The 26,546-nt window shown below is 44.7% G+C and overlaps 1 protein-coding gene across 3 annotated transcripts in view; it reads right to left on the bottom strand.

Annotated features, from left to right (window-relative positions):
- Positions 1–26,254, bottom strand: part of ATE1 (arginyltransferase 1) — a 95,272-nt gene extending 69,018 nt beyond the window's left edge. Inside the window, exons 1-7 of one of the 3 annotated variants that reach the window (XM_078855369.1) lie at positions 25,850–26,254; positions 21,874–21,937; positions 21,087–21,149; positions 19,268–19,353; positions 17,848–18,024; positions 16,004–16,362; positions 6,864–6,992 (exon numbers count right to left, since the gene is read on the bottom strand). In XM_078855369.1, the coding sequence (XP_078711495.1) occupies positions 6,864–6,992; positions 16,004–16,362; positions 17,848–18,024; positions 19,268–19,353; positions 21,087–21,149; positions 21,874–21,937; positions 25,850–25,955 (984 nt within the window). In that variant the 5' untranslated portion in view covers positions 25,956–26,254. Of the gene's footprint in view, positions 1–6,113; positions 6,243–6,863; positions 6,993–16,003; positions 16,363–17,847; positions 18,025–19,267; positions 19,354–21,086; positions 21,150–21,873; positions 21,938–24,811; positions 24,998–25,849 lie in introns of those variants that run through there. The other 2 variants (XM_078855370.1, XM_078855371.1) reach the window with 2 other exon arrangements.
- Positions 26,255–26,546: the final 292 nt, after the last annotated feature.

Here is a 26,546-nt window from a genome sequence, read left to right as displayed (position 1 = left end):
CCAAGTTCTTGCCATATGGCCTTACACGAGCTCTACTATATAAAACACTTTCATTGCATCAATGTGTCTAGGCATGCAAGCCATCGAGTACAAAGGGTCGTTCAGTTCATCGGCCAAGAGAATTGAAACTAAACGTGTTTACAATGACAAGGGGCTTCGTGATGATGGCAGAAGTATAAATGTAAACGTTGAGGTGCAGATCCATATTGTTATTGCTGTTTAACCAACTTACATTCCAACTGTGATATCAGCGGCATGTCACGAGCCATAGATATTTCCAAACGTAACTCTGTAGTTTGCAGCGCGCCCCCTAATATCGGAGGATGGCCCTCGAAGATGGTATCAAAGAACTACTTCCGAGGTCATAAACAGGTCTCTTTATCTACACCCGCGGCACACCTTTTACATGCTGTGCAACGGTTGTTCGTCATATGACAATCAATCTCATAACGAATTTGCCAAATTATGTTAAAAACTTAATTTAATGTGATGGGGGATTTTTGTACAGTCATTGGTAACTGAGCTGAAACCATATACGAGAACCCGGTTTAATCACCGGCGGCTTCCTGGATATAGCTTAACAGACTGTTGGGGCAAATGCTGTTAGCGAGTACCTATGTAGGCCAGCATGGCACAAGAGGGGGTGGGTGGCCAGCACCACGGTCAGCCGCCTTTGTCTCCCCAGTGGTGATGTTTACACACCACACCAGCTACTCATTTGAAGACGAGTCGAGTTAGGGGAGGCCCAGGACCGGTTCAGATAATGGTCACCGGTGTTGGCCGTGAGCGGGAATCGAAACTTGGGTTGCCGGGTTCGTAGCGCAGCAGCGCAGCGTGCTGACCGCGGCACCACCACTCAGCAGCGCCAGCGCGGTGCTTGGACCTCTGAACCAACCGGCTGCAACCAAGATGTAAATCCATCTTCACAGTTGTGGCACGACACCAGGCCCCGGAGTAGTTACATTTCTTTTAACTATTTAGATAATTTTTTTCCTCATATGTAAACGTAATACTAACATGTGCATAAAATGTCGGTATGGCCTCTGCAGATTTAATGCCAGGTAGGCTCTTTAAAAGCAAGTTAGTGTGAATTCCAGTGGGTGCACACAAAAATCCACCAACAAAAAAATATATGACATGACGAAGCATGCATCCAGATCAATTTGTTTGCATACTAACTATTCTTGGCCCATTTCAACAGGGTATATAACACTTTGTTTGGTGAGTGAATGGCGAGTAAAAAGAATTGGCCAAAAAAATGCAATTTAAAATAAAGGGGGAGGGAGGTGGTCTTACTTTGACTCTGCTGCACAGCGATTAAACCGGGAGAAATGCCAGTTTAAATGGTAATTTGCAAAGGTCGCATGAATGAAATATTTACAAGATTGCAAGTCAGGAAATGGGAATCTATTGCCCAATAATCCTATCCCATTTTTTTGCACTCCTCCAATCTGAATTCAGCACCCATCTTCAGAGTGCCAAGCGAAAGCGGAAGGGGGGAGAGGGCTTCACGTTTTTTTATCAATTTAAAAATAAAAATCCTAAAGCTTCACTGCAGAAAAAATTCGCAGTGCCGTGCAGTTTTCCCAGGCCATTTCGGAAAATGTCCCAACACTTTAAAAGCAGCAGCAGCAACAAAAAATGGGCCCAGAAGCCACAGGCTGACGAAAAATGAGAATTACCTCGTAGCTTTAGCATATGCCTTGCAATTACACTAAGATCCACACACTCCTGTGCAGGTCGATAAATAGCACAAGATGTAAAGTGGAGAATAAGATTTGTTAATTGGCTAGACTATGGCTGTGTATTGGTCCAAACTAAATAACCCATATGAAGGCTTGTTCAATAATTGGTTCTGTAAAAATATGGCTTTGATTAATGTACAATTCAAACCCAGAAAAATACACAAATCCTAATGTTTATTGGTGTAGTACCTGCTGCTTATTTTCAGCATATATCAACAAATAAATAAAACTAGGCATGTAATAAAGCATTGATTATTTAATTAATGATACGAGTCCGTGCTCAATCCGCTGCTGCATTAAGGCCTCGACAAGCCATCAGCATCTCTCACAGTCTTGCAATGCAAAAATCCATCCAGTAATTGCAAATGAGCTGAATTCATTGCTCCATCTCCGCATTGACTGCCACGCCGTCGTTAGTCTCGGCCACCGGACGTCATCCCTTTGAGCGACGCATCCTGCCGATGTGGACCACATGAACCCTGAGCCAATGGAGGCTCTGCATGTACCACAATGGCAAAAAATAATGAAATCTGGAACTGAATCGAGTCCCTGGATCGTGAGAATTGATCATACTGCAAGGAGGGCAAATCGTTACATTGTTAATCATGGAATGTGCAGCAAATGCATGTGGCAGTGAATAAAATATGGGCGACTTGACCAACCAGCACCGACCAGTAAAGTGAAGTGTGGTCAAATATCTCCCATGAGCCACGTAGTGATGCTCTCATCCAGCAGTGGATAAACAAAAGCTGGCCACTGTCTGTAGTGGCTAGAGGCATGCAACAGTGCAGTATCTAAGTTGTGGACTGTGCATGGGACTGCCCCAGCGTCTGAATGTAGACTTCACACGCACACACAGCCGTCTGTAACTTGTACGGAATACACAAATGCACCACAGACGCCCCCAGAGGCTCAGACAAACATAAAGAACCGAGCCAGCAGAGAACACAGGAAAGCATTAATTACGGCCTATAAAATGATGACACGCATGCCGAAAAGTGCGTATCTCTTAAATTCCACCTTTTTATTTATGGGGAACAGGAAGGCCAGGTTATTTTTATAATCCTTCATCTCTCCTTGCAGCCCTCGTCGAGGGTGGGTTTAAAGCACGCATGCACGCTATGAACCTTCTTTATTTCTCCACTGTGAATAGCCTTGAAGAGAGCCTGACTCCTCTGCTGATTTGCAGTGTTACTTTAATGTAATCTCAGATTAGCTGTTCCCATTTTGAATGTGTTTGTCAGTGTAAATTTCAACTGAAGAACAGACTACAAAAGCGAGACACGATGGCTTTCATTGGTTTATTAGATATACGATGATTGAAAGTAACTATGCGATCAAGAAAAAAACTTGTTTCCATGATGACTAATGGACAAGGCTGGTGACAGAATGAAATCGAAAGGAGAGCACATGCAAAACAGAATGACCACTGCAGTGGAGAGAAAGGTGATGAGATCTGCTAATGTGCAAGAGATGGATTTCAGCATTGCAGGATCATCTGCAATGGTACCAATGTGGGGGAGGTCTTTATTCAGTAGTGGGGAGATCATAACTGAAGATGACGATGAACCTACTGCTCTAATTACATTTTTAAAATAAAAAGCCATGTCGCACAGATCTGACTACACAATTGTAAATTTTAAAAAATGTCTCCCCTTCTGTTAAATATTTACATATTCATTTCCACCATTACATTCCAAATGTGATATCGGCATGACAAAATATGACAAAATCCTTTTGGAACAACTCACAGCTAGTGGGGTATCACCCTGTGTCTGAGTGATATGCAAGGTCACAGCAGTGGACCTCTTTATGCCTCACTTGGGACAAAGAAATTTCACTACGTCTGCAAATTTGCGCGCGTTACAAATTGAACTATTATTATTATTAGAATGGATCGTTCTGAAAAAAAAAGAGGATTTGCACAACTCTGAGAGAATCCCAAATAGATGCCTCTTCTCACGACACGACATTGGTAGAACAATTGGAATAGAATTGGGGGAAATCTTTTTTTTTAAGACCAGAGGGTGGCACTCGATATTTGACATGTTAGGCTAACCCCTAACAGATCATTCTCAGATTCTGCAGGTGTAAATGGCCAGTCAGTATATCTCTCTTTAAAGCAATGGGCATTGAGTCGAGACCATGCTTTCGTACCGATATCGATTACACGCTTAGGTAGCCAGGAAGACCAGACGCCCTCGGCAAGTGCCATTGGCCAGAGGGTTGCGCTAATGGAGGTGAAGGGACATAAAAAGTTGCTGAAGTCTCGTGAGAAAAACGGCGCGCTGAACATTTTATTCTGCCCTAAAACAAACTTACAAATGCTTACTTTTTTTCTGGGTTGCATCAGATCATCCATAAATCTGGCAGCGGTTTTATTTTTGTTACACTTTTCTATAACAAAAACGTATTTCCAGCTGCGCGAGTTTTTATTTTTTTTTAAAGGCACCGCCGAAAATAATTTGCATTGTCGCTAGCGACCTGCCGGTGGTCACGTTGACTCAGAAGTCGCGAGGCCTCGTGACAAGGGACTTATGCGCAAGGGCACAATTAGCGCAGAGACTAAGCGGGTCACGAGGGAAGGGATAGGAATGCTCGAGTCTGCTTTGACAGGAACTCATAGGCAATTACGAACAAACTATTAATATTCCTTATACATTTGAGCGCATAAGGCACGCTTCATTCGGAGCCGATCGATGCTTAACTGTCAAATTCGGTTGTTCGTATGAAGAAAATAGTCGATGGACAATTAGGTGTATTGTTACATCGCAGGACCACGGCAAATGATGGTGGCTTTTATTCAGCCGTGGATTGATCCTCAATGCTAATGATGATGATGACAGATTAGAGTAATCCAAAATACGTTGCTGAACAGGCATCTAATATTAATATTAATTTATGAATGCATACAGCCCTGTTAGATCATTTGTTAGTCTTTCAGCTGAAAGGTGTTTATTTATGAGATACTTTGTTTATTATTGTGTGCTACAACGAAAGCTGCAAACGAAAAAACACAATAAAATGATCCCTGCAGAAGAAAGGCTCCAGGAAATGCAACCACGACAAAATATCCTGTTCAATAACACAACAAATATAATTTTCATCATCTACATCATTTGTTTAGAGAGGTGACAAGAGCATGCTTTGGTGCACATGGGGATGGATAGCAAGGGTCACACAAGCTGCCAATTGGCCCACAAGCTCTGCGCTGACATGGCACAGCGTGGGAAGCCGGCCAATTGATCTGGCACCATAGTTCTGAATTCATGCCAGGTTTTTAAAACGCACGAACAACAAGTAAAAAATTGCCGCGCACAAGACAAATGCAAGGAGCTTAAATCCAATCACTGTTAAACCACAACCACAAGACTTCTTTACGGAATGTTAAAATTTCACAATATTTGAAATACGTTTTTCAAAATGAGACATCAGCCATTATCAATCCACTGCTGGATTAAGGCCTCCCAAAGGCTCTGCCATCTGTCATGAGCCTTTGGCAACACACCTTGCACCCTGCACACGAGCCGACCTCACTGCTCCATCTCCACGCTCCATTCCTTAGCCGCCACTTTGTCGGTAATCTTTACAATTGCCCATCATCATTCCGTCCACTTACTTTTCTCCACGGTCAACATTTTGTCCGATTTGTGTCCCCGTGATCCACGTGCTGCTCTGTCTCATTCCCAGTGTAGGTAGCAGTTTGAATTGGGAGGTTTTACCGAATGTCATTGCAAATTATTGAATGCCGTCACATTAAATACACAATTATTAATTTTGACATCGTCCATTTCATTTTTATGGGGCATTATCAAAGTAACTGGTGGCAGCTGTACTACTTTAGAACTCGCTTACCATCAATATGGCTAATGGGCAGTAAATGTAGTTTTTTTTTTATAAAACTGGCAACAAAAAATATCGCTGCTACTCGAAACTGTTTAAATATATATGCAGTATAATAATGAGGAAAGATGTTAAAAAGCAGGGGATAATTATTATATTTTACAGCCCTTTCTGGATTCACTATTGGAAGGTCTCCCCATGCTATTTTCATCATGAGGGCTTCATTTTACCATACTTCACCATGGTGGTCAATGCGGGTTAACAAAAAGGTGGGGGGGGGGGTCTAGGCAATGACTGGTTGAGACCATCACACGCCAGTGATATTAGCCGTGGCTGAGATTCAAACTCAGGTCGCCAGGTTCAAAGCACAGTGGCACAAACCCCCAGATTACCACTCCAACCCATAAAATGCGAGCATACGAGCAAAATTTATAAACAACGCAACATTTTTTTATACGTGTATTTTTTGCTTTAAACGATGTGGTCGCTGGCAATGATGACGATGATGAAGGAAAAGAAACGCACCTCCTCAGAGCAGCACTGCTCCGGAGCGTCGTTGTGCACGGCCGCCTGGTACTTGGCATAGAGAGCCGCCGACGCGTCAAACGAGGCCCTAAACGAGTCATTCTCTAGCGAGCATGGCACCAGCCTCAACTTTGAACGGCGCCGGGCCACAGCGAGGCAGGGGCAGGGGAGGAGGCACACAAGGATGGAGTTTAGGCAGCGTGGCTCAACGACTGTGAAGCCCAACACATCCTTCACACCTGCTCAGAGGAGAGTCCGTCACAAGAAATCAGAGCGGTGTGTCGGTGACTCTGAATGGACCCACACGACAATAAGCACGAACAGCTGGGATCGAGTTAAATCAACCTGCTCTCGAATTTTCAATTCGCAACTTATTTCCACAAGCTTGTCGTTGGGAATTTGTCCAACGGCAAAAGCATACGGGCCATCGACTATTACGGAAGATTTTGTTTCAAAAGAATGTTCGCGCAGGAAGTAGCTTAATTGTTTTTTTTTTGTATTTTTATGTTAATTCAAAAGCCAGCTGTTTTGCTCATGAGTGGATTTCCATACTCGAGGTGAGTCAGTAAGATCGTCTCTCTTTCAACCAGGCCAAGGAACAAATTTGCGGATATTTTTGTGTTAAAGTCAAGATTTAGAATTGGGCTCCACTTGGGGCCTACCACAGCCTCCTCCACAACCCCTTTCCCGGTAAGCGCGCATGCGACGGTTCGTCACCCGAGCGCCCACGACGCGCGCTAGGTCTCTAACCTGCTCCTGCGAGGGTTTGCTGGGGGGGTCCTTGTGTACGACCACCTGGTAGCGCTTGTAGAGGAGGTAGGACACCTGGAAGCTGGCCAGGAACTCAGAGCTGGGCGGAGACGACCTCACTAGCCTCACCTGAAGCAAGGGGCCACCGATAGGAGCATGCAGCGGAAGGGCCACACGATTCAAGAGGGTGGGGGGAGTGGGGGGGGGGGAACACAAGGCAACATAACGTTTAAACGCAAAAACACAGACTGTCACGGGGACAACGCGTACTTACCAGGTCACTGTAACTCGGCACAAAAAACATCGTAAGAGCAAACAAATCATAATTTCAGTGATGGGAAAAACTGAACCCATCTTAATGTATAAACCACCATTTTCCACTATGTTTGCAATGTCTTGGATATCTGCAGGAATGAGTCGAAAAGTGACTCGAACCATCTGATCAAAAAGAGGCCATTTTCTCCGTTTAGTATCATACGAACTTGCGGCATTATTTGAGGGCATTGGTTTGAAATGACAATTTTTTGGGTTCCGTAATAATTCTTGGTTGTGACAATGTTAACGAGCATAGCAGGAAATAGGTGGTGACCATTCAGATACACGTGGAGTAGAACTGAGTGCAAAATAATACAGGACTGGTTTGATCGTTTCCTTTTCATCATGACTCAATGGTACAAAACAAAAAATCTGCGGCTGCAAAGTGCACGTTAGCTAAGCGCTGACTTGCTGACGACTCACCTCCAGCGTTGAAAGACACGGAATACTGTACGAGCATGCAATATTAGTTGCTGAATCTTAAGAAGAAAAATCCCACCACATCAAAAGTGAATTGGCCATTCCTTTTCCAATGCCACTGTCAAAAATCACATTCCTCATGAGTGACACCCATCACACAAACAGCAACAGTGGCGCAGGCTGCGGCCTCCAGTCTCTGCGAAAGCCAAACGGACCGCAAATCTTCCCCTTTTGGTCAGGCGCCTAAACACACACACGGGGTCGCTAAATTTACCAGAGAGAGGGAACTTCCCGCAGGCAGCCCCAGTGAGGGAGTACTGAAGGGACCATTGTTCACGCCAGCACGGTGCGCGCCAACAGCAGCGGCTGTGGCGGAGGGGAGCGGTGGCGTAGCGGTTAGCGGTCTGCGCTACGAACCCGGCGACCCGAGTTCGATTCCCGCTCACGGCCAACACCAGTGACGATTGTCTGAACCGGTCCCTGGCCTCCCCCTAGGTCGACTCAGCCTCAAATGAGTACCTGGCACGGTGTGTAAACATCGCCATTAGAGAAACAAAGGCGGCCGGGCGTGGTGCTGGCCACCCACCCCCTCGTGTGCTGTGCTGGCCGTCATAGGTGATGCACGCTAACAGCACTTGCCCCAACAGTCTGTTAAGGCTATACGGTGGGATCTTTGTCTTTAGTGGTGGTGGCTGGTGAAGGAATGGAGGGCGGATGGAGGCAGGCGGCCGAGCGAGCGAGGCGAGCGGGTGGGTGAGCGAGCGGACGAGCAAGCGGGTCGGCGAGCGGCCTAGCGGGTGGTCGAGCGGACAAGCAGGTGGGCGAGTGGGCCGCGAATCAGCTGGACAAACAGAGCACGCTCCCCGCCGCCTTGAGCTGTGAAGCCGCATCGTGAAGCCTTACGACGCGCGGGAGCTGGTGTCATGAAGGAAACGTCCCGTCTGATGCGGCTTCATTGAGTTAGGCCCAAGGTGTCGGAATGAGGAGTCATGGAAAAAGATCCCCCCCCCCGCCCACACTGTATACGCACGACAAAGGGTGAAGTGGATTTATTTTAGGTATAAATACAGGGTGCTTCAAAAAATGTTAACACTTCTGAGAATTTGTAATAATAACACAAGACCACCTGGAGAAGATTCCAGACATGCGTTGACAACGATGGCGATTAACATACGTTTGTTATCATGTTACTCTGCATTATCCGTTCTTTTTTCCATTAAAAACAAGTCCCATATGAGTGTTAACATTTTTTTAAGCGCCCTGTATAAAGGGTGTAACGGTGCGTAGGCCAATTGCCAAATCAGCTCCGAATGAGCAAGGAGAGTGTTGGGATGGGTGACCACCGTGCATAAAATATGAGTGATATAAGCCGCCGTTGAGAGCAGCATGAATCCATTGTTGTATTGTACTACGTTCCCATGCCCATGCTCACCGCCGTCACCAACCTGTACTTACCAGCATGGTGAGGTAGGGTCAAATAAGCCCCAAGACCGACACACCGGTGGACTGACAAAAGGGCCATTATACCTGTACACCACATATATAGCATGAATATGTGAAGATGCACTGGTGCAGATGTAAATCTATTCTTACGCTCACAATACATGACTCCAATCCCAAACGCAATAATCTTATGATTTACAAATTGCACACAATTTTACACAAGCAATATGTTAATGTTACATTTGCGCCAATGGAGCGAACAAAATTCGACAAGCACAAAAGAATGAGAAACAATACGAACATGACAAGAAATAACGTTACAAAACAGCCCTCGAATCGCCAAAATCAATCAAATCGTTTGCTTTAAGCCTCTTTAAAGACAACTGGCCAGCCTGCCAGAGAAGGCCAAATATTCTCCAAAGGGGGCCCATGTAAGTGGAGGCCCTTCTGCCAACAGTATGTACGTATTTTTAACTTCTTTTGCACCGTACGTAGCCAACCGTGCTAACGGGAGCAGTAGCGTTGAGTAAGCAATTGCAGGGCTGCACCTTTACCTCGCGTTGACATGCAAGGGGGTAATCAACACTTTGATAATGTACAACAAAGACTCCCACATAGCCTTTTGCAGACTTTTCGGGGCAAGTGCTGCGAGTGAGCATCTATGAACCTACAACCACTGCTGTGGAGGCCAGCAAGGGAGGTGCATTGGCGCACGGAGTAAATAGCAGGAGAGCAGGCGACGCAGTGCGAGTCAAGGTTTCGGATGTGTTGGTAAATTCGACTGAACGAAACAAACATAAACTAACAATGATCGCAATTACACCAGAGTACACGTAATTGCAGCATAACCTCAAGTGAAAGACTTGCTTTATTCATATTCAAATGTTAATTATCCCTAATGAACATTGGCTACTTTTGTATTTTTCTTCCTGTTTATTCAGTTTTAAAAAATATATTTATTTATTCATTTATATGGTTAATGGCCACATGTGATTTTCTAGTTAAGAAAAATAAGCTGCCAAAACGCGATATTATAGTTCAAGGAAATGATTAGAATCCAAGAAGTAAAAAAAACATTAATAGCAAAATGAAGCAATTTTGGCAGCAGATAAAAAAAACTGATCTGAAACTGTGCAAGCGAAGTGCTTGTAAAGTCATAAACATTCCAACATTGGTAAATAAGCGTCGGCTTTCTTAAAAACATGTTTGCTTTTGAAAAAATACGCCAGCCAAATTGCCCCCAAAACAAAGAGCCGGCAGTGCGCTTGTGATATCAAACACCGACAACATTTCCATGCCTAAGGCGGGCAAGGCCCCCGTGAAATCAATGAAATTATACACAACACATTAGCACTGCGCTCGCCAGCCCACTCAGCGGCGGCAAATCCAGTCTCCCCAAAGCCGTCCCGACGGTCGCTCAAGTGGCAGCCGTGAGTCTCCACACGAACGCGGGCGGATGTGCAGCACGCATGGCTCACAAAGCCAACAACAAAACATTACCGCCAGGAACAAGTTAATGTGAGGGGGCCACGTTTTGTTTGTTTGTCGCTTTGTTTAACCGCCGAGCGCGGCGAATGGGCGGCGAGACGACGCCGCGACAATTATACTCTTTCCTTTCAAGAGGTTTGCGACGGTCAAATCAGATAGTCGCACACGCACACACACACACAAAGAATAATTAGTGCAAAAAAATAATTACCGGTACACAAAATGCAACATGGGAGGAGAAAAATAACAATTTAGAAAGCGAATAATAAAAACAATTCCCCTTGTGACATCTTAAAAAAAGAAAATTTGAAAATATTGTTGAGATTTTTTTTTTCAAATAAAGCCAGCATCCTGCCAGAAGAGACATGCCCAGACAGATGGGTTCCGTCGAGACAGGTTCACCACTAATGGCTCACAATGAGCACTCGTATGAAAAGCGATCATTACATCTCTCAGCCACAATAGCCGCACGCTAAGCATTGTTTATGTCGCATGGCCTCTTTTTTTCTCCCCCTTAAAAGCCATTGGGCTCCTTCGGGGCTGGATCTCCGATCACACTTATTTTTGCCTTTCATAACCTACAGGAAGACAGTAAATAACAGTGCACTGGCTCAATATTTATCGCGGCATTATTCAATATTAAAAGCACGCAATACATCATGGCCCTAATGCATTGCACATGTTCAAACTTTACTGTAAAAAAAAAAACTGCATGGTTAATACTTTGATAGCATAGTTTACGTTTTAGGTTTCTCTTAAAGGGTAGTCTCAGACTGCATTTACTGGGCAAGGAGTCCCTGAGTGCCATATTTCAGAGAATCACGAAGTATTGCTACACAGGACCCCAACGATTACCAACCTGCCTTGCCCTGGGTCAAAATATTACCCTAGTGCCCTCAATATGGTACAAGAACACTTAGAAATAATAATAATAGTAATTTTACAGCCCTTTGCTAAACCACTGCCTCATGAAGTCCTCCCCGTGAAATGTCTGACCATATTTCACCACACTGGTCAATCCGGTTCGAAAGGGTGGCATTAGAAGTGGCCGGGAATAGAACTTAGGTTGTCGGGTATCCATGTCGGAGTGCGCTCATCACTATGCCACTGCTTCACCCCTTATGCAATGTAAGTAAATGAACACTCAGCCAGTTATGTTAACAACCACCCCCCTACCACCAACCTGACTAAGTGCATCCACATTAAACGACCACGTAAAGCAATCGCAATGTAGAAAGTGGGCTCCTTACTTACCCGGTACACAAACATGAGATTTAACTGTTTAGCATGATGCAGTCCCCTGAACGACAATAAACTTCCAAAGCTCAATTTGGTCTCTCCCCGTTCTTTATGACTAAACCCGACCAGTTAGAGAGCAAGACTTCATCCGGCCAAGTTTCAATGCGCATGACTTTAGATGTCCCACAGTGCAATGAAATGTTTTATGTATTTAATTGTGCAAGTCCGGCTGCGCTCCAATTACGAGTTTGGCAATAAATTACATTTCAGCTTAATAATGCACGCCCCCATGGCCTCGCTTCCGCTGGCATTTCTCACCAAAATCATGCAATGATGAGATAGACAAAGATCCCCCCCCCCACCATATAACCTGGTCAGACTCAAGAGGTAAGTGCTGTTAGCGAGCACCTATTAAGGCCGGAGCAGCACACAAGGGGGTAACGTGGCCAGCACCACCACACTGCACGCACACACATGCCTGGCCCAGCGCCACATTTTGCTGTAGAACAAGGGGCCTCGTAAGGGAGATCTGTGTATCTGCTCGATAAAGAGAAAGGTGGAGAAGCTCTGAGATTTAACAAAATGAGACGTAACAATGCATCGATAAATATCGATTCTTAAGCTGACGATGCAGGCATCGTATCGCACGTGTAAAGATCACCGTTCTGAGATTCCTGTGTGTTATATGTTAAGGAGGTTTCACGTGATCTCTGTGATTTGATTAAATAATCAAATGACCAGTCTAAAACGTGACGACAATGTATGTTATTTCTGAGGGTGAGAATCTATACGTGCCTACTTCCAAGTATTTAAAATCTCATGGCTTAGCTGGCAGAGACCACGATGGACAAATTGACCAACAAATGGACCACAGATGCCAGGACTGGCAGATGGAGGGAACAGAAGGGCAGAGAGATGGAGAGATTTATAGCCAGAAGGACTGCCGGCCAGACTGGGAGCGACTGACCAAGAGATTCACAAGCAGATGGTGAGACTAAACCGGACAAGCAACAACTTTGAAAATACATAGGACTTCTTGATCATGACGACACGTGCCAAAGTCGCATGAAAGAGACTCATGCTCAAAGGAAGTGGATGAGTCGGCGTAGTTTATTGAGAAGCCACTTGTTACCGCCTAGATTCAATTGCTTGAAGGAGCTCCCATCACGTGGAGCGAAACGTCGGACATCGTGCCAAACGACACGCGGCAGGACCCGAAAACACATCGGGGATCTATAATCCGCTTGCTGGTTACAGGACAAGTCGGTGACACTATGGATTGAGTGCGTCAGCACAAAGCACGGCGGGGCTTAAGCAGTGAATGCACCTTCGGCAAGCCGGCGGTGACCAGGTGATGGATGTGACCCCTCGACACAGGGAGATTCCTCGCAAGTCGTAAAGTCCCTGCAGACATTTCATTGCAATATCGTGTTCCTGCGCCGCACTGCCGCACACGGGCATCCTGCTCAACGCCTCCACCTCATACTCACGACATATATTACGTGCAAATCGGACGGTTTTGCGTACAACATGAATTAGCCCGGCCATAACTCGCCAAGTAATTTGGGGTAATTATCAGGGCAGTGGGCCTCACCAGTCAAAGCGCTGGCGTCAACCCGCTCTGAAGTAAGACGTTAAAACCTTCCCAACGAGACCCACAGTCTCCGGGTAATGCGAGTGCCGCCGCTCCTCGGGGCTCGCCACTTTGAACAATTACCCCAGTCACTTGCAATCGCGGCAACAACAACGCTCTCTTGTGGCGCCCGTCACGCGCGGCACCTCCCGCGGAGCTACCGTTCGCTTCCCCGGCGCAAGCACGCAAGCACGCAACGCATGCAGCAAGCAAGCACGCACGCAGCGCGCATGGCGCTGGGACCGGCCATTCCATAAGCCAGAGCAGAACACGTCATGCGGAAGATGCACGTTGCATGTATGATGAACTTCTTTTGCACCGTACGTAGCCAACCGTGCTAATCGGAGGTGCGGGGGAAGGATAACGACCTAAACACAAAAAGCAGTTCTAATGAAATTAGTTTTTAATCATGATGATTTAAAAGTGCAAAGCTCTAGTGGCTTCGAAAAGTCGGAAAGAAGAGCATTCCAGATGGCCGCAGAAGCGCATCTGAAAACGCGCGATGCAGTTACCGTCTTTGTTCGACAGTTCGCCAAACGCCGTTAGCACATACTCGTCAGTTATTATTCAGCCGTGATCTGTCCATTGCTAGATGAAGGCCTCCACCCTCAGCCAACGCCATCTCTCACGGTCCCACAATGCAACGATCCACCTGGCACCTGCGCAGTTGCTCAACTCGCAGCTCTGCTAGAAGTCCTCGCAGACACGTACACTCCCTTGGCCGTCTCAGCAGCGTCATCCCTTTTAACGATGTGCCCTGCCCAAGTTTACTTAAGTTTTCTTTGCAGTCAATAATGAATTTCTGTAGGTTTTATTTGTTCTCTAAATCTTCTTTCTGCCACTCAGTGTAATTCCGAGCGTTCACCTTTTTATGCTTCTTAGCGCACTTTTCAGTTTTATATTCCACTTTATTTAACAATGTCCAGGTTGCTGATCAATACATCAATGCAGGAAATATAGACCGATTATAAAAAAAACTTACATTCAAAACAATGAATCACACTAGACTTAAAAAATGCATGGGAGGAAGCATTTTTGAATGCTTCCTATATAAAACCTCTGCACTTCCATAACAAAACTTTGCAGCCATTAACAATTACATTGATTGTGTTTATACAATGTTCATTCTGAAACGCTCTACCCCCTTGCGCAGAAACCAATCGGCGAGCGGTCAGGCATGTTTCCACTAACAACTAACCACAGTTCAGTTGTATTTGCTTACACGCTTGTGGTCATTAAAAACAGCAATAAGAAATCCCCAGAGCTGTCCCCTGCGCAGGAAACAAAAACGGGGGGGGGGGGAATAAATTCCATTTTGCCCAACACTCCAAATGAGCTGTTTACTTCAGACCCTAGACTCCCTGTGTTAGACCCCCCCTCCCCCCACCGGGGAAGCAATGCCACCCACAAGCGACAAGCAAGTCACTTACGAATTATCCCCGACAGCATGAGTGTGGCAAGCACCGGGTTTGCAAAATATAAAAGTGCGTGTGCTTGTGGACCGGTAGGAGAAAACACATAGCTCACTGTACGGACAAATATCCTCTTTCATACGTATTTTTGCAAGGCCGCGTTACGCCACGCGGGGTGGAAGGTTCACGAAGGAAACCACAACGTGACCCTGGTGAACGCAACGTTAGCGGACGCAAAATAACAAAAAACAATATTGTATTGGTGTGTTTTTTTACTCGAGGCAAATACAATGTAAACCCAGTTTGGCTCTATCGGGCTGCTGCCACGGTGGCACGCTGGGATTTTATTTCCACAGGTCGCCGGTTCAATTCGAAGGTCTTGCGCGAGAGTTTAAACGATGAGCCCGTTTCTTGAATCCCCCAGCCTCAATCCTCCATGAAGTATAAATGGGTTTACCACGGTTAGTAGGATCGGCAGGACGCTCGGTTGTGCTGGGATAAAGTGTGTGTACTCACGCCTCTTATGCGACGTCTAGCCTGCGTGGAAAAATAGGTCAAATACTCTCTGGAGGTGCTTCTGCCAGCAGTGGCATGAGCAAGAAGTTACAGGGCTGCAATTTTACCCTTATTTTTTACAGACAACACTTTTGGGGATTTCGCACAGAAGAGGGATGTTAATGTCCAATGAGAATTATTTTAAAAGGCCTCTTCATTAACTCTTGAATGGCTGCGAGATTTAATTCCGGAAATGTTCTTGGGAAAGACTGTCACTTTTGTTTCTTGTAACGTTGACTATCCACGCTCAACCCTACTTAGCTTTTGAGATCAGACACGTTTCCAGAGGTAATTTGGCTACAGGCTTGAGTTGACCACTTTAAAAAAAAAAATTCCAATTGCGTAAACTATACTCGGACCTCTTCTGCAACTGACAACAAACTAAACGCTTTAATTATTCATGTAAATAGTTTGCAAGTGGATACCATGTAAACACTGTATATTTTTGCACTCAGTTGTAGCAACACATGCATGGCAATGGTGCTAAAATGTCAGAAACAGATGAAATACTTACACCTCCTGGCTGAAAGGCATTAATTACATTAAATCAACCAAGCAGACGATAAGGCCACCACACTGCCATCGCCAACAAGGGCTTGCCACGATCAAACAACCGAACGGTTCCTCTCGCTCACCTCCAGCTTGTGCTTGCCATCTCTCGCCTTGTGCTTAGTGACAAAGTCCTCCAAGGTCTTTGGCTGATTTGGTGCTTGTTGCTCAGGGTGCTGCCCGGCCTGTCGGTGCGACAGGCCGGCCAAACGCATTCCCTTCTCCACGTTGCTGAGTGCCCCAGCGTCGGACGCAAGGCCGTCGGATGGAAACGGAGCAGACAATGCAGAAAGACGTTGAGCAGAGGAGGACTCCGGCTGAGAGCTGCCCGATGCTTGGTCTCCACTCTCCATGCCGCCCTGCTTCTGCTGTTTCAGCATCCTCCTTTCCCTGCGCAGGTCCTTGGCCTTACGAGCCATTGGGCGGCTGGGGTCAGCGCCCACACCTGTACCCACGGATCAAAACGGTGACCAAAACTCAAAACTCCTGTTGATAATTACCACGTGGATCTTCGTTGTGCCACAACTCCTTTTATTTACAAACGTAAAAAAAAATTTTATCAGTGGCGGGATGGTTTTATGATGGTGTCATTTGTGACAATAGTAAGCCAACAATTAATGAGATGCTGTTAACGTGCAATAAAAAAATAGAACGTTATGTTTCTGATCCCAAAGCACCATGAACTCAACAATATGACATTGCAAGTCGTTACACATTCACATTAAAATAATTTACTCCAGAATGTATGATACTCATAATTGTGGTATAAGATGCCCTCAAGTGGCAGAAACAGTCCAAATCTGCCACCTACTGGCTAGCAAGGCAACTGATGAGTAAATCTAAAAACTAAATACTTACGAAACACACGAGGTTTTATTGGGGACTAGATCGCGTCAATATTTTCGCAATCTACCCAGAAAAAACCTGCATTATTAATTATTTAACACGTAGGCTTTCGCGAAAAATATCATCCATAATACAGGTTTTTTTTGGGTTAGATCGCGTAAATATATCAATGTGGCGGTCGCCTGTTGAAGCTAGATGTAACTACCGGCGAAACGTCGTACTCAGATTGTAAATGTTGTGGCTTTGCTCTCCAACACACTGGTTTGCTGTACGAGATACGAATTGCCATGTTCTGTTTACGTGACAAACCTTACTAATTTGCTGTGTCAGGTGGGGGCGGGTTTAACGACACATTTATATATTTACGCGATCTACCACAAAAAAACCTGTATGATGGATTATGGATGATATTAGTCGCGAAAGCGGACGTGTTAAAATGGAACACATTCAAAAGGAATTCGTTTGGATAAATGTTCATCTTGCAAATGACGTGGACAAGATTTTAAAAAATTCATAAAATGACCTTTACAAATGCACCAACAGCAAACAAATGTTGCAGCGTACAAGTACGGTGCTGTTGTCAAGGCATTGATGGATGTTGATGTTGACCTCCCTAATGCCTGCAAGTGGCAGGTTAAAGCTGGATGAGATAAAAGGATTTGCTGCACTGCCCCCTGCTGCCCACGATGTAGCAAGGCAACAGAGTTTAACACAACCAGTTTAAATTTCGATTTAAAGCTTTCGTGACTGCAGGGATTCATCTTCTTGGTTCTTTCGGTAAAGTCACAATAATAAGAAAATATATATTTTTTTAATTTCCCTTCTACTTGACTTTACCGAAAGAACCAAGAAGATGACTACCAGTTTAGCTTAAAATCGGTGTCGCAATTTTCCATCAGTTTGATGCAAGCCGGTCACCCTTGAAAAACAAGAGCATGTTTACATACTTGTCATCACGGGTTGTTTTGTAATGTTGTAACCCACCTTTTGTTGGTTTTTTTACATGAAAGGTAAATATTAACGCAGCGTGTTACTGTAAAAACTAAAATAAAGCTATGAAACCATGTCTCAGGTTAGAATTTACCAGGTTTGGGGGGCCTCTTTGCCTTCTCTTCGGACGATGGACCAGATATCTTCGGCAAAGCCCCGTCAGATTGATCGACTTCTCCCACAATCACCGTGTCCAATTGGCTTGGCTTTTCCACCGGATGTGGCATGTGGCACGCAGAAGGGTGCTCGTCCATGGGCACCTCAGTGGGTACTGCGGACACCAACAAACAAAACCTCACTCAAAATATTAAAGACAGAACTGACCGGGTGGCTCAGAAGTCCGAGCGCTGAGCTGCCACTACTGAGATCCATCCTGGGTGCCCATAGATGAGCACCCAGCTGATGGCCTAAACCCAGTGACCAATGACAACACGCAACAAAAACATCCCCTTCAAGTTGGTTCTGCACTTACAATCGGCTAAATTCCAGTTCTGATCATCCAACATATCGGTTTGACTGTCGTGTGATGACCATTGCTCGCTTTGACACAGTGGGAAGGTCCTGCCGCTATTGTACAAAACAGGTTACTTGATGGCTCTGTAATATTTTCTTCTCTCGCCCATTCTCTAAAAGTCTAAGGCAGGGGTCGGCAACCTACGGCTCCGGAGCCGCATGCGGCTCTTTACGGGCTGCTTCTTGACGATATGTACGTATGTACAGTATGTACTCAGATGCATTGCGGCTCTTGAAATACTGAATTTTGTACCGAATTGGAAAGAAATGGCTCTTCTTGTTATTTTGGTTGCCGACCCCTGGTCTAAGGGTTGCACTGCTCTGCAACAGATCAGAACGTATACGTCATCTCATAACGTGATGATAGCAACATCGGGATAACACTGGGGGGGAAATACTTGTTTTTAAATGTAAATCATAATGTTTTCCCCAGCTGAATGGAGGGGATCTGACAAAATTATATATACACGGTGTCTTCAGCTTGCGCAATTTACCCCCGGCAGCATAATAAAAGGCTGCTTAATCTTAGTTTCCTTATCTACTTCCGCCCCCGGCATCACAAAGCTTCAGTTTGAACTCCGTACGTTGCGCCCACCCCGTTCCTCACATCGCCCACACACTCACCATGGCCCCTCCCCTCCCTCCATCCCCCGCGACTATATAATTCCTCGTCACAGCCATCTCTTAGACACACTTAAGCGGTTGTGCTTTCGCTACGTTGTCCCGACCTGAAGAAGGACGCTTGTGTTGCGCCCGAAACGTCGTGATTTCATCTAATTGTTTTCATTTATTTGATTTGATTTTTCACCTACGTGACTTTGCCGAAAAAAAAAAAACAAAGAGTAATATTCCAATGATACAAGACAATGGACGAGCAGTTGTGATCAGTCAACTCTTTACATCGCCGTGCCACTTTGAAATCTAACAGAGCAAACATTTGCAAGCAGCAAACACCTTAAAATATTGCAATCCAAATAACTATTCACTGTCGTTTTCCTTACAGATGTCTCCATTCGCAAGGTACATGGTCATTCGCTTCAAAATCTTCTTTTGGGATTTGGAGAGTCGGTAATCCAGAACTTGACACCTGTGAAGAAATAAGTTTGGACATTTCTTAGCCATGCTGTCTTTTCCCTGCCAGATCATTCCTTAACTCAATTTTCATAATGAGTCAAATAAAAATTCTACAACAATGATACACCATCACATTACCCCTGTGCACAAAGTATATATTCCCCCCATTACTGCCTAGACTAGTGGACGGCAAACAAGATAAGAAGCTTCGATTTAAAACTTTCGTGACTGCAGGGATTCATCTTCTTGGTTCTTTCGGTAAAGTCACGTAGAAGGGAAGTAATAAAATAATTAAAATAAAACATAATAAAATAATTCTCACGACGTTTCGGCCACAACGCAAGCAGCCGTCCTCAGGTGAAAACCAGGTCTGTCGAGGCGACAGACGCTGTCGTGAGAATTATTTTATTATGTTTAATTTTTATTATTTCGTGATTTAATCTAATTGTCGCCTCGACAGACCTGGTTTTCACCTGAGGACGGCTGCTTGCGTTGTGGCCGAAACGTCGTGAGAATTATTTTATTATGTTTTATTTTTATTATTTTATTACTTCCCTTCTACGTGACTTTACCGAAAGAACCAAGAAGAAGATAAGAAGCGCCATTTTCTTGGAATTCAGTCAAACAAAATCGATATTTTTACCGTGAATAACGTCACGAAGCAGTCCCTAAAAGAGCCGCACGCAGCTCCAGAGCCGCAGCTTACCAAATGCAAATAAACAGGACACGCAAATTGAAAGTGGTCAGCCCCAACGTACATTATTAGCGCAAGCCAAACACCGCATAACTGCCATTCTCCATGCAGGCAAACCCGAGAGAATATGCTGCTGTTAAAACTGGTAGTCCGAATTAAATTTACTTGTCAGCACCCAATTACGGTGATATTTGTTCTGCAACATCAGTACCAAGGGAACCGATTCGTAATTATACAAGTGGAGAGTCGTGGGAATTCCTGCAATGCCTGTCTTTCTGAGCCTCTGGTCTAATCCCACTGCTGCTACAAAAACGTGTTATTCTTTCAAAGTTCACCAAAGGGCCAGTAATATTAAATCACGGTTCTCATATCTTTGCAGCAAATGAACAATGGTACAAATTTGTTTACAAAAAACTAAGGCTGTGTGTGTTGCAAGTATTCAATGAAATGCATTTTGGAGTCAACAACACGCGATTTAAATCACTAAGGACAAGTTAAGTTATTTTGTAAAGCCAAGGATTTGATTTGACAAAATAAAACTCAACAGTTTGATTTCCAAAGCCAATAGTGTAGGAAATTACAAACATGTCATCTACTGCAAGTGGACATGACACAACCGTAGAGAAATCATGAATAAACCCAGGCTTTTGTTTGCCAATATCATCACCCAACTGCCAAACACACTGCAATGCCTACTTATTTATACAATTCAGTTTCCTACAAAGGATCAGGAAACAAACACAAATAAGTCATATTGACAGTTAAGAAAGTTAAGTGAACTTGGGCAGGACGTGTAATTTAGAAAGGATGATGGCTGATGACTAGTCTGCCGATAGAAAGGCTGCCAAAGGAGAGGATACACCAAACAGGATGACCACTGCATAGATGGCGCGATGAGATCAGGGCACATGCAGAAGTGTGAGCGATAACAACCATATGGGAGAGGTCTTCATCCAACATTGGACAGAAAATGGCTCATAATAAAAGAAAAGGCAAGGAATAACACACTATTTTCTGCCAATTCAGTCCATTGCCATGTCCAGAGAACTTACCGTATGGTATACTGAGGACAGCAGGTCTTATCCATGATGGGCTTGTACAAGTACTCGCCACTCCTTAAAAAAGATGACATTTCATATCACCATAAACTAATGAAAATCAGCATAATCTAGTATCAGAAAGCACATCACCAGCTCTCCAGCCATTTAAAGTTGTGATTCGATTCAAGATATTTAAGCTTTGTTTTATATTGCGGTGAATGTAGCGACTCCGTGTGGCTACGGCGATGACGTTAACACATTTCATTTGTGCATGTACAGCCTTTTCTTGTCAATCCACTGCTGGATGGGAGCCTCCCTGCAATGCGTGGATCGTGGTGGTTATTTGATGGGGAGCAGAAATATGGTTGTATAGAAGTACAGTAGAACAATTTACTTTTCTGCACCGTCCTCTGATGGACCAGCATGTGTGCAGGGTAAGCACGTGCTGCCTCTGACAACCTGGCATTCATTATGGGAATCCATTCAAGTGCTTGCAAGGTTCCACTTTGAGATATGCTTAACTGATGTATTCGTTGGTAATAACATATACAACATATGAAACGGCATGCATGATGAGTTTAATAATTGATACTCATCAAGGCATAAATTATTACACGGCTTTGAGACTATTAAGACTGCGTCTGTCATGGCAATTCATTTAACCCAATATCATATTCACAAGCGGTCACATGTCACGTCTCGTATGAACTTTGTTTAAGAATAAACCCCCTGAATTACAACATCTAATTAAGATTGAACCTTCCAAGAGGTCAAAGTGAAAAGTAAGCAGCTTACTTACCTCCTCCAGCCCCGGTCTATGAGATCCTGGTAATCATGTACTGTTAAGGCATGGGCCCACATCCCTTGGAGACATGACACACAGATTACAATTAGAGACATGCAAATTACGGACCAAACATGACCTGCAAAACCACGCAAGATTCAATCAGTAATAACATCCAAAGCAAACGAAAACGTGTCAGTGCGACAATTATATAGACTGGGAAGGACAAAATCACGGATGGTGAATGTAACATCATAACCAGAAGATTGTTTCACAATAAGTTGTGAGTAATAATACAATTGCGAATGCAACAGTTGCATTAATTTATCAAGCACAATCCGATCGTAAGGCTTTGAAGATCCTGGCAAGGAGAACGAACAGGTTTGCACCGCATGCCCCTTGAACTGTTCATAATTACAGGCCTTTGTCAATCCACTGCTGGATGAAGGCCTCCACACATCCCTGTACCATGTCGGCCAAGCAAGTTGTTTTGGTGAAACAGGGTGGGGATGGGTGCAGGGACCGGTTTGGTTATCACTCGCCACTGATGCTGTTGTAACCTTAAGAACCTTACGACACATTCAACGCATTCCTAAAAAGCTATAGTACTGTAAGGCAATAATTGTATAGTCAGTATGCCAAAATATATAGCCATATTAACATTGAATACAGAACAGTATAAACAATTAAACCCGAACCATACCGAAACCTTTAGATACCATTTTTTTATCCATTATCATATTACAAGCCTAAGTATATAATTACAATCTCATCAACTCTAACTCCTACAACCTATATTCATAGCCCTATACATAGTAAAGGGGCGTCCATAAATGACGTCACGCGATTTTGGCCGATTTTTGACCCCCCCCTCCCCCCCTCGTCACACGACGTCACAAAAAGTCAGACCCCCCTCAAATATGACGTCACAAAGCTCTGCCCCCCCCCCAAAACCAAATTTCCATTTTGAAAATAAAACATGCTTCAAATCACTTTAAACTAAAACTATTGTCATTGTAGTGGGTATTTAATGTGGCGCTGCACTCTGATGTTGTAGAAGAAAACATGTATTAAAAAGGCGTTGGAAAGCTGAAATTTAGCATAAAATTCACTTGAAAATAGTAAACGTCTAACTAAAACTGCAGATGTTCAGAATATTACATTGAAATTATCTTATAATTATAAAATACTAGCTTTACTACCCGGCTTCGCCCGGGACTTGGATTTTTGTCTTGGATTAATACTCACTTGCCATGCAAAATATATCCATTATTGCGCCCCCCCCCCCCCCCAAAATACAAAAGTCTATTTTTATACGTTTTGCATTGTGTACAGTCTGGAAACTACCCACATACCAAATTTCAAGATTGTAGCATGTTGGAAAGTATGCTAAACATTTCGAACAGACACACATTCACAAATTCCCCTTATATATAGATTAAAAGTAATTATAACTATAAAAAATTATTGAAATTTTGTAGTAAAACGAAGCATAATGGAGAGTACAATTATAACAATCACATATTCATTTCACAGAATGAAAAGCCCTGGTAGAATCATGAGAATCAAAATGTTTAATAGCAATCATTCAAAAAAATTACGAAATGTATGCTTCTCCATTCTCCCATGGAGAAGCAAAATGCTCCTTCATGAAGTAAATAAAAGGTGACCTTAGTAAATTTCAATAATCAAATAGTTAATAGTGAAAATTCATAAAAATTAGTGTTTTTTAACAATTCTATTTAATTCATATTTATTTAAAGTTGCACATTTTGATGTGACGTCACACATCCTCACAAATGTCTGACCCCCCCCCCCCTCGGTGCGTGACGTAATTTATGAACGGCCCCTAACCCTAAACTCCTTGACCTTATAAGCCCTATTCATAGCCATACACAGTAAGTTCAAATATCTACAGGAACCAAAACACTCAAATTCACTTCCACAATTCTACAAGTTCAAGCTCTATAAACCAAATCTCTGCAAGCTCCCCAATAAACCAAACACATGGTGATATAAACTCTACCCCAATAATCAGAGGTGGGACAAAGTCATTGTTATGCAAGTCCAAGTCGAGTCGCAAGTCATCAAATTCATGACTCGAGTCTGACTCGAGTCCAAGTCACATGACTCGAGTCCACATCTCATAGGTGGGACAAAGTCATTGGTATGCAAGTCCAAGTCGAGTCGCAAGTCATCAAATTCATGACTCGAGTCTGACTCGAGTCCAAGTCACATGACTCGAGTCCACACCTCTGCCAATAATCCCTTACCCTAAAAACCCTGACACAAACGATTCAAACCTTAAAGCTATTGAAACCCCAAGACTAAAACCCTTTATCACTTAGCAGAGTACAGTATCACATCTGCTTGGTTCTTTCGGTAAAGTGACTTTACCGAAAGAACAAAGAAGATGGATCCCTGCAGTCACGAAAGCTTTAAATCGAAATACAGTATCACATTTACAATGTAAGCAATAACACTTAGAAGCGTTCCCCAATTCACAAATTAAACGAGGACATGAACCCCGTGTGAGGATGACCTTAAGTATTGCTGATGATGCTGATGATGGCGATGCAGGGGGTGTTATCAGCTGCTCTCAATGACATCTCAGAGATGATGATGATGATGTTTGGAGTGATGGTGAAGATGATGCTGAAAACAGCAACAGCAGTGAGTATGAACGTGCCAGAAGTTGATGTCAAATGCCCGTCTAGGGATGATAACGATGCTGCTGCTGCTGCTACTAACACCAGATTCAGCAGCAGCATGAATGAATGAATTGTCCCTGTAGCTGTAGCCAATGCCGGCACAAAGGCTAAGGCACAATTAGCCGACGGTCAAAGCACACACAAGACAGACAACCGAGTAGACAGGCGACAGACAAGCATGACAGACGGGGGAGGGCTGGTGTGTGTGTGTGGGGGCACAACAGATAATAATAATAGTATACCATGCGATACACTCGAGGTTTCTCCGCCACAGTAGCCACACGAGTTTCCGCCGCTGTCAGACAGGTACTCGACCACGCTGCGCATCCCTATCGTCGACATTGTCTCCCTTCACGGTGGTTTCTCTCCACCACCACCCTACCCTCTGTGCTCTCTACACACGCGGCGGGGCTCTGTCCGAGTTTCCCCTTCCGGACGAACGACGAGGAGGAGGAGGCGGCGTGGGCGGAACGGGGCCCGGGGTCGTAATCGGCTTTCAAGCGCGGGGCTCGAGAGCGCCGCGAACTAGGCAAGGGCGAGAGGGCTCTTTTGGGACCGTCCATAAATGACGTCACGCGATTTTGGACGATTTTTGACCCCCCCCCCTCTTCCTTGTCACACGGCGTCACAAAAAGTCAGAACCCCCCCCCCCACCCCTCAAATATGACGTCACAAAGCTCTGCCCCCCCCCCCCCAAACCAAATTTCCATTTTGAAAATAAAACATGCTTCAAATCACTTTAAACTAAAACTATTGTCATTGTAGTGGGTATTTAATGTGGAGCTGCACTCTGATGTTGTAGAAGAAAACATGTATTGGAAAGCTGAAATTTTGCATAAAATTCACTTGAAAATATGCAACGTCTAACTGACCCCCCCTCCCCGCCTCTAGGTGCGTGACGTCATTTATGGACGGCCCCAAATCCTTCTTTAGGGCCACTATCAAGCCCCCAAAGGCCAACAAGCGCTCACGGTCGCGCTAGATTTCCGATTACGATCCCACCCGCGGCACCTCCTTTACATTTCCCACTCCGCAAGGGCGGCGCCTCGCGTCGGGCTCGACCAATCAGAGCGGCCGTGCCATTCGCTCCCACGCGTCGCCATAGTCTCAACCAATGGGAGCTCTGGATTCCGCACGTGCTGCGCAACAGCTCTACGAAATGCAAAGCCCGTTGTGTTTCATCACAAATGATAGTTATTGCGATCGGGTTTTATAAAAAGTAATTTTATGACGCTGTTGTTAAAACCCCCACCACCACCACCAACATAATCTAAACTCACCGCTGCTCCACTTGCCCGCGTCACCGCCGCAGTAGCCGCAGTAGGATCCCGAGACGCACCTCGAGAATTGCACCAAAACCTGCCAGGCCCCAACCTCCCGCGCCATCGCAAATGCCCCTCGCTGCTTGCGAAGACTTCGAATATGAAACGAGCTACAAAAAACATACAAAGAGCCACGACTACACACGAACACGATCCTCTGTAAAAGTGCCGGGAGAAGCAATCGCTTTAGCCGCCGTGTTTTGCCTTTTGTGTGCGAGAGCGCGTCCGCTAGCCATTGGTGTTGTGGATTGGTTGATGTCTCTTTTCCAGTGATGTGTAAAAAAAAAATGTCTCACTTTGCGAAGAAGTTACTCATTGAACAATTCCTGTTGGGCGGTTTCGCTGCCCTAGTGGGTGACGTGGGGGGCACGAGCAGATGAAGCAAAGGGCAAAGTGTAGAACCCCCAAGCAGCTCAAGAGCCATCTCCCCCCCGCCGCCCCCCATGGATTGATGGAAAATGTGCGGTGCATCGAAAAGTTAAATTCAATCCCAAAATTAAAGCTAGTTAAGTGAAAGGCAATTCACCTCGTGTAAATATCGTCTGCATCTATCTTGCCACTCCGTTTTTTTAATCAATACAATGTTTCTGTTATTTCACATCATCGCTATCGCTTGCCTGTGCGTGTGTTGAAAGTGGGGGCCCCAAAACGTAAT

The sequence above is a fragment of the Lampetra fluviatilis genome, chromosome 4 (genome assembly GCF_964198595.1).
Source record: "Lampetra fluviatilis chromosome 4, kcLamFluv1.1, whole genome shotgun sequence".
Classification (NCBI taxonomy): Eukaryota; Metazoa; Chordata; class Hyperoartia; order Petromyzontiformes; family Petromyzontidae; genus Lampetra; species Lampetra fluviatilis.
The sequence above is the reverse complement of the archived record's forward strand: the minus strand, read 5'-3'. Positions and strand labels throughout refer to the sequence as shown.